Source organism: Merops nubicus, unplaced genomic scaffold (genome assembly GCF_000691845.1).
Source record: "Merops nubicus isolate BGI_N331 unplaced genomic scaffold, ASM69184v1 scaffold5689, whole genome shotgun sequence".
NCBI lineage: Eukaryota > Metazoa > Chordata > Aves > Coraciiformes > Meropidae > Merops > Merops nubicus.
The window spans coordinates 29,840-38,847 of record NW_008631546.1 but is presented as its reverse complement, the minus strand read 5'-3'; the positions used below and the strand labels follow the sequence as shown (position 1 = coordinate 38,847).

Here is a 9,008-nt window from a genome sequence, read left to right as displayed (position 1 = left end):
GCTGGATCAGTACAGTTGTAAAAGCAAATGCTTTAAAGGCATATGAAGGTCTGTCATGAGCAGCAGAGAAACACCCAGGCTTTGCTGTGAAAGTAGGCTGCCAGCACTTCAGAGTGCACATTATAGTAACGACTTTCATAAGATAGGTTTTGACATTTTCTGCTATTTTATTGAGATAAAGTAATGTGCTTGAAGTGTCTGACATCTTGCTGCATGCTTGGAAAACAGAACTGTGGTTGCAGAATATTGAATAATTCCATTCACTATAGTATTACTTTTTTTTTTCTTTTATTAACTCTCAGATTTGTTTATTGCTCTCTCAAAGCAATTCTTATGTGAGATTGGCAGTCAGCAGTTTCATCCTAAATTATTTCTCTGTGAAGATCATATGTGAAAATAATCCCATAAAATAGCAATGTTACTGAATGCACACTCTTAATGGTGGTGTCCTCCTTTTGAGGGAAACTACTGCAGCTGGAACTATTCAGAATTCTCAGACTAAGTTTCTTGGTGGCTGTGGGAGGCTCTTTGTAGAACCTCTTTTCTGGTCCTGGTAAAACTTCAGCTGCACCAAAGCATAATGTTGAGTATGTGTGTGCTTGTTTTTCCCCCTGCTACCCGTGAAAGGAAATAGTGCTCTTGAAATATGCCCACCAATGTAACATTCATTGTCTTAGTCATATATCTTCAAGGCTGAGACAAATGGTGGTGGTCCATCCTCTGTTTGCTACTTTGGTAGAGTGTTGTGAGGAGCATGCATCTTGAACAGATCCTTCTGCCTGCCTTCTTAGGCTAGCAAATACCTGATGGGGTCCTATCTCAGGCATTCCTCCCTGGAGGACTGTAGCCTGAGAGCTCTAGGTACTTGAGAAAACAAACCAGAATTCAAGTCTGAGGAACAACTATGCAAATACCTGTTTAAATTTCTCTTGAGTGTTTTGACCTTTTTTTGCCTATTAATATGGAGGGGTTTTGGTGTAGCCTAAACAAAGGTGTAACTGAGATTTGGGTCTTAGCAACTGCTTATTTTACTGAAGTTTTTAAGGTAGTATTGCAAGATGATGTGGGCTTCAGATAAACAACCTGAAAATATATTGCATTCTGTGAATCAGTTTTTCATGAGCTAAGTATCTAAAAGAGCTTATGGTCTCCACCTGCAGAGAAGGGTTTATTTTCTAAACAAAGGTGTAACTGAGATTGGGTCTTAGCAACTGCTTATTTTACTGAAGTTTTTAAGGTAGTATTGCAAGATGATGTGGGCTTCAGATAAACAACCTGAAAATATATTGCATTCTGTGAATCAGTTTTTCATGAGCTAAGTATCTAAAAGAGCTTATGAAGCGTTTATTTTTTATTCCTCTCTTCAGACTTTGCAGTAGCCATTTCTGACTCCTTTTCTGTAGCTAAATTCTTAGAGGAAAAGCCAGATACATCAAGGCTTTATGCATTTATCTCCTGAAGAAAGAGAGCTCTGTCTGGAATTAAGTTTTGCTCTGGCTGTCTTGATACTCAGTAGGTATGAAAAGTCTTCCAGCATCTTTGGGGCTGGAGCAGTACATTTGGATGTCTTTTCCTTGAATAGCTTGTACCTACTTTCATGCCTTTCGCTTCTCCCGTGCTTCAGTGGAAGCGGGAATGGTGAACTATCAGTAGCTGTGCATTTATTTATCTTACAAGCCTCTGCTGGTGAGATCACACTACTCTGTTCATTACCCAGTTATACAATTTTCATACAACCTTTGTGCTCCAGAGCTCTTCTTCACACTTGAATCTTGTAAAGTCTCCTGAATGAGGGTTGTGCCCTTTCTCATTGGTGCATCAGTGGAAAGAAGGCTGGGAAGGATGTGCTGTGGGTGCCGACAAGAGAGCCTGAGATAGCTGTAGCAAGAATGAAGGATTAAGTGTATTATATTGACTGTAGGAATATGTGATCTGGCCCTCTGGATCCTTTCTGTAGAGACAATTTTTGGGGTGTTCCTTTTTGTTTCCAAAAGGATCTGTGGATAGTGGTCTGGAGAAATAGAGAAGAATGTCCATCATAGCCCTGACTTGAAATATTCTTCTAGTCTGACACAGGAAACAAAAAACATATGTCAAAATAGATCAGAGCCTTGTTTATGACTAATGAGTGTTGGTCTTGACTAAGCAAAAAGTTTTATTACTGCTACTTTCTTTTCAGGCATTTCTGAGTACTTAAGCTTAGCAGATGCATTCAGTAATTATTACACTCTTGCAAATTTTGGGAAGTAGGTGGGAAAATAGTAGCTCATTTGACGCGTTTGTTTCTGAGTATCACTGCATGACCAAGCATGACATTTTCCCCACATATTATTTGTTTAACCTCAGTGGAACAATTCAGCTATGGCTATGTCAAAATATTGACCACGTAGAACTGAAATTTGTCTTTGGGAACACTCGGGGCTTCCTCTTCAGGGGAGAATGTCTTGCTGCATGGACTTGATTTTGTGCTTTTCTTTGTATAGACATAGGCTTACATTTGTCCTTCATGTGTCTTCTGAACAGTGTATTAAATAGTATTTAAAATTTTATTTTTTTTTTTTTAAGTTTCCCTGGCAGGGCCTACAGAGAAGCCTCTTCCATCTCAGAAGCCATCTCAGAAGCCAGAATCAGGTTTCGGTGAGATCTAATAGGCTTGTGATGCCTTTTACAGTCAAGTCAAGTACAATTGTACATAATAATTTGAGAACCTGATTATTTCAATTTAGTGGCACACAGAGTTGTGATATTTCTATAAAAGAAAGCAGTTTCTTAGTAGTGCAAATATTGCTGCATTTTGGAGTCTTCTGGTAGGGCTTTCACAAGTTTACTCTGTGATTTCAAAAGCTATTATATAAAAGCTATTATATTATAATTAGGATATTATAATATTATAATTAGATTATAAAAGATGTAATCTAAAGTGATTTCTCACCCTATGAGAATCTCTTCTGTTAGATTTCAGTCTGCTCATTTTGATCTTGCTCATCTTGAGCTCGCACTTGGCATGTACCACAATCCACAAAAGCAGCACGTAGTTTGACGGATAATCCTTGGTAACTCCATGGTGCTCTTCTGTGTGCCACTGCTGAATGAGGATACTGTTATATTTTGGTGAAAACGTTGTAAGGTGCATTTTCTGTAAAAATAGCCTAAAACTAGTTTTTAGCTCTTTTTTTTTTTTTTCAATTTCAGTTTTTGCATTGCATTTAAAACTTCCGTTCTTTCTTTGCAGATGATTTTAACTTGGAAGATGCTCTTAATCCTGGTATGTATCATGTTTTCCTGGATACTTGGTGCAATCTCTATCCATCCTTTATTACCTAAATGTAATAAGGGCACTGAGCTGGTTAAGGTAACAGACTTCAGATAAAAATAATTACAGTCTAGTTACCTTTATTTACCTTCGGTTTTAGGGGTATGAATTAAAAAACTGTTTTCGTTTCACCCATTTAGCGAAGTCCTACTTGTTTCTCTGCTGTATCTTCACTAGATGGCACTAATTCCATAAACTATTACTTATGGAAGTCTTTTTAATTATGAAGTAATCTCTTACTTTCCAAGAAGTAGTTTCAGTAGCACCAGGAAATATTGATCTGTTTGAAATAATATGAGAGAAGGTGCTTTTTCTAATGTGCTTCAGCTCTGCAGTGTGAGCACCAGCAGAAATTGCAGTATTATTTTCAGTCAGCCAGTAAAATGTGCATCCAGTTAAGCAGATAATGGTTTCTGAGTACCATCATTAGAACTGTTGCAGTGTGGAGAGCTTTCCCAACTTGGGGCATACAGTTGTAGGACAGTAGCACTGTTTGCTGCTCTGCTTTAGCAATTTGAAATTTTGTCTCTCTTTAAGCAGTCTGTTTCCAGCTGCTGACATTTTTGAAAACAGTGTTGGCTAGTTGAGAATCAGTTGGCTGAATTAATCAGATGGTTCAGGTAAGAGAAGAGAGAGGATCCTTTATAGGATGAGGTCTTAGAATTGTTTTCTGGAGCTGCCTGCCTCTTTACTTTGGATATGAAGAGAGCATAGAGTCCAGTGGAAACCAAGAGATCCTGCAATAAATCAGAGGAGGGAGTTACATTTGGATCTTCCAGTTGCCACACAAATACTTCAGCCACTGGACTGTGGCATACTGAATTCTTTTTTTCCTCTAGCTACTGTGTTGTACAGGTTCAAAAGACTGACTTAGAAAGCCAACTCTGAAGAAACATTCACAGCTGCAACCTTGAAAAGAAATGGTCCTTTCCTGTCAATATCCTTTCACTACTTTAATAGGATAGTGAGACTTGGTCTGTTCCAGTTAAGTAGCTTACAGGGCTTCTTGCTTGCTTAGTTTATGGCTTGTGCAGTACTACCTGCTCTAGGACACTGACTTCTCTCAGCTGTTCAGGAAGTCCAGAGGCAGCAATGCTGGTCCCAAACTGTATGGTGCCAAGCTGAAGGGACTTGAGTTTGAGAGGATTTCTGAAACATGAACATGTTGTTACTGTGACACTGAGCCTAAAACCACCACAAACTCACCTGAACAATCTAGAGAAAACTTCCATGTCCTTATGTGCCTTGAGGTGTCTTTTCACTGAATGTAAAATATCTAAGATAATATTATTTTTATGTTTTATAGGTGGCTTTGATGATTCAGATCTGATTGATAGCAATTTACCAAGAGGAGGTGAAGGAGCTGGAGGAGGTGGAGGAGCTGGAGGAGTTGGAGGTGGTGGTGATGGTAGTGGCAGCAATGGTAAGATAGTAGTTTGTGCTTCATATTGATCCTATAGCTACTCAAGCTTTTGCCAAAAGCTTGCTCACAAGCTGGTTAACATAGTCTAATTTGTAACACCTTTTGTTCTGGTATCTGAAACGTAAGAACATGTCTTCTAGTTCAAAAGCAATGTGTTCTGTCTCTGCCAAAAAAAAAAAAAACAAACAGATAAGTAACAGGTAAAACTGGTCTAGAGGTAAAATCTTCAGTGATTTTTAATGTTATGCTAGGAAAGATGGGTCTTAAATCTGAGATGTGAATGTAGGACCTATTTACAGATTCACCATGAATATAATTCTTAAAGGCATCCAGGTGTTATTTTCAGATCTTCTGTGATACACTCTCAGTTTCTTTTAATTCTTGTGGTTAGGAAGCCCAGGGACGGGTCAGAAGAGGGCCTGCCTTGTGTTCTCAAGGATTTCATCTGTCCCACAGGATGAATTTATCCATAGACTTTCATAGCTTACCAAACTCTTTGTGAGTAATCTGCAGTGTCTAATGGTGACAGTGCTGCTCAGTACTGAGGTGGTCATTGGGACCAAGATGCAGTAATGGTCCTCATTAGCAAGGGGCTAGTCATTCCCATGTGTGTTAGTACACCTTAACAATTTCCAGAACAAATTTAGCCTGGGTATCTTGGTGTGGTATTGAGCCATGCTGCTGGTTACTGACTTCTTCAGAGTTGTCCTAGACAGAGATTACTGCTTCTAATTTTTTGGGAAGCTTTCACCTTCCAAGTTTCCTTTGGGGCAGTAACCTGAAAATTGGCAGGGGAAGAAGCATCTGTTGAGACTTGTGTGATGTTTTCATCTGCACAGGTTCCTGCTTCAGTGGTATGAATTGCATAGTGGTAGAGTTAGTACTGTGTGGATATAATAGGTGGCTTGTAATTTTGCATGATTAATTGACAAAAAGGTGGTCAGTTATATGTCTGTTCTTTAGACATATAGAATCTAAACCTTTTATTCATTTTTACAGAACCAAAGGGCCCGAGTCAAAATAATGCTGGAGAATCTGAGGGTAAATGCATAGATTTATGTCTCTAATGTTGTCTGTATGTCTGAAGCTCGTTTTCTGGTTTGATTTGGTTTGGTTTGGTTTGGTTTGGTTTTTTTTTTTCCTGCATTGCTAATATTCTGCTAGAATGGCCACAGCTAGTAGTGGGTTTCAGCTTAAAAACTTTTGAGGAATCCACAATTCTTACTTTCAGGCTCTGCTTTCATACTTCTTTAAAATCTCCTTGTTGCAAATGGTTCAAAAGTGTTCAGGTCTCAGAAATGCTGCTGTAGGGGTTGCATACATACAACTTAGATTTGGAAATGAAATGGGAGCTTTTGTAATTAGTGGAACTTACAACAGGCATGCATGTGCTTAAGTTGCTTAACAATAAGCACTGCTAACAAATCAATGGTTATAAAATCAGAAGAATCACTTTTCGTTATTCACAAAGACAGAGTTGATTACTTCATGTAATAATTTAAGTTTATTTGGTTTAGAAATGTGTACGAGGTTTATTTTGAGACAATACAAGTTGGACATGGCTTTCAATTCTGAAAAATGTATAAAATCCTTTTATTATTATTTTTTTTTTTTCATTCTCCAGGTTCTCAGGGAGCAATAGCTGGAATTGTAAGTGCTGTGTTTGCTACTGTAATCGGAGCAGTATCTAGTTTCATTGCTTACCAGAAGAAGAAACTCTGTTTCAAACAAAGCGGTAAGAATTGTAAATTCATTTTAATTCCTATTGTCTAAAGAGATGTGGTTTTGTATTTATATTTGGGCTAGAAACTGGTCTTATGCATAAGGTACTTTTAATAGCACAGTGAATTTTTATTCACAGGGAGTGTGCTAGTCAGGAGACAGGGTGTCGGAAGAATGCCTCACCCAAAATTTAGACTTTCAGAAGCAGACAGACATAAGGCTTTGGATTTCTTAAAATGAAAGCATCTACTGCTGAAGAGTAAGCAGGAAAGACTGCAAGAAAACATCTTTTCATGGAAAACTGAGTGGAGGATGGGGATTAGAGACTGTTTTCATGCTGAAAATTACTGTCATTTCTAATTTTGTTATTCATGTTTTTGTGTCTTCACAAGATGCTTGCCTACGTATTGGTTTTCTGACAACAACACAGATGTTCCTCCCCAAATGATTCTTTATTCTGCAGTCATCTTTTGCTTGCTGTTAGCTTCCTTTCCACCTAAATAAGAAAACTTCAATCAGAGAACTTCAGAAGTACTGGGGGTGATAAGTGGGACAGAAGCTTTGGTTTTGTCATTTCTAGTCTTTCTGACTGGTTGGTGAAGGGAGATGATAGAGCAGCCAGCCACCCAGGCACTGCTCTATTGTAATTTGGGAAGTTTGGAAACTGAGTAACAGGTACCATACATGTTAAAATTAACAGACAGGCAACACAAGGGCAACTCCACTACTATCAGTAACCCAGTTGCTTCAGTGGTGTTTCTTTTCTCAAAATATCTCCATTAATCAACAACTTCTAAGATAAGGGAATTTGGATGTTGAACATCTGTTCGTTTCCCAGCAGATGAAGAGAATGTGAATATGGATAGCCATCGGGGAGCACAATCTGAGCCACCTGGTAAGAGAAGGTTCTAGATGGAAGATCAGCTTGCTGGGGGGGATCCTATTAAATGCACTTCATGGAGAAAATTACTTATGCTGTTTTGTTTTATTAAAAAAAAAAAAAGTTTTTGACTACCACGACAACTAAATTAGAACTAAATCAAGATTTCAATTCTGATAATATGGCTCAATTCTGATAATATGGCCACACTTCTCTGGTTTCTTATTCTTTGAAGAGACTGGTTTATTAGCTTGGGGAGTCCTTGAAATACAGGAACTTAGAGAAAGTAAAGAATCATATTTTCTCTGCAGAAGCGTTACTAAAAACAATTACAAAAACATAAGCCTGCTCCTTTAGGAGCCCATCCAGGTCAGATGACATGGCAGAACAGGTTTGTGGGTTTAAAAGTTTGTGTAGACTTATCTTCGGCTTCCTGAAAATGTAGATAAGCTAGTCTAGTGTTTTCTTTCAATAATGCACTTTCTCATCAGTTACACAGACCATACTCCCTTTCATTTTCACATCTGCAAAACCAGGAGTCTGAAACTGCCTGTTGAGCTGTGCTGCAAGTGTAGATACCTACATGGATCTAGTAGGATGTGGCTGAGTGAGAAATCTGGGATGTAATATCGCTTGATACAGAGGTCATTGGCTGCACAGAATCAAGCCTCTGCTTACCCGAATTTATCCCACAGTTTCAAATGCCTCCCAAAACAGCCTGTTGTGCACATATACTGTTACATAGTAATACAGAGCTTACAATGTATAATAACTCCAGGTATTAACCTTGAGTTGTTTTTGTCTTCTTAGTTCAGCGCACACTTCTGGAGAACTAAAGAAAACGTGGTGAAGAACAGACCACTGAAACTGGATAGAGAGCCTGCATTCTGCCTGACAAAGAGAAAAAAAAAAAGGAAACAAAACAAAAAAAAACCCCTAATGCAAATAGCAGAGTCATGAGAAAATAGTTCTAGTTTGGAACACCTCTGGGAGCGTGACTGAGACTGAAGTCCTTCTCTCTGGCCAGCCCTGTGAAGTGTTGTTGCACACCAACGTATGGCCTTAGTGACAGGAGTGTCAAAGTATGTTGTGCCTTTACATTCTTCCCCCTACTCCTGCCACAAGTGGGTGTGTCCCGAGTGCATTCAGTATGTTTAACTTTTCCTTACCTCTCCAAAAACAATATGCAACTAGTGTTTTGTTAGCCCATTGCTTTCAGGCAGTGCAAACATTTTTTTCTTAATATCCTGTACACAGTGAGTGTACCAGCCAAACAACTCTGTGTGTGTTGTGGGCAGCCTGAGAGCAAATGGCTCACTGTGCACTGTGTGTGGGTAATGGATCTGGGTGTGGGTGCTGCTGATACAGCCTGTGTAGCTGCCTGGGTCAGCCACCAGGGCAGGGATACTTGTTCTTGAGCGTGCAAGAGGCAAAAAATTCAGAGTTTTGGTTTTGCTTTTTTTGTTTTTTTTTTCCACCACTGCATCTGTCTGGTACAGATTCAGACCACTCAAACTGGTGCACACAAACCCTTCAGTCCTTTGTAGCTCTTCCTGCTTAGCAAGTGCCGAGCTGGTCAGATGTGGAAAAACCTGACTGACAAATCACAGCCATAATGGGATTTTGTACATCTGGTGAGATTGATGTTTGGCAGTTGTATGAACAGTTGC

General features: G+C 39.0%; 1 protein-coding gene across 1 annotated transcript; it reads left to right on the top strand.

Annotated features, from left to right (window-relative positions):
• Positions 1–3,232: 3,232 nt before the first annotated feature.
• On the top strand, positions 3,233–7,370 carry LOC103779945 (CD99 antigen-like; the record flags this gene model as incomplete). Its single annotated transcript, XM_008947592.1, has 4 exons — positions 3,233–3,265; positions 4,620–4,688; positions 6,361–6,471; positions 7,297–7,370. Coding segments are annotated over 4 exons (287 nt in total), but the record flags the coding sequence as incomplete, so codon positions are not given.
• Between the last annotated feature and the right edge of the window lie 1,638 nt (positions 7,371–9,008).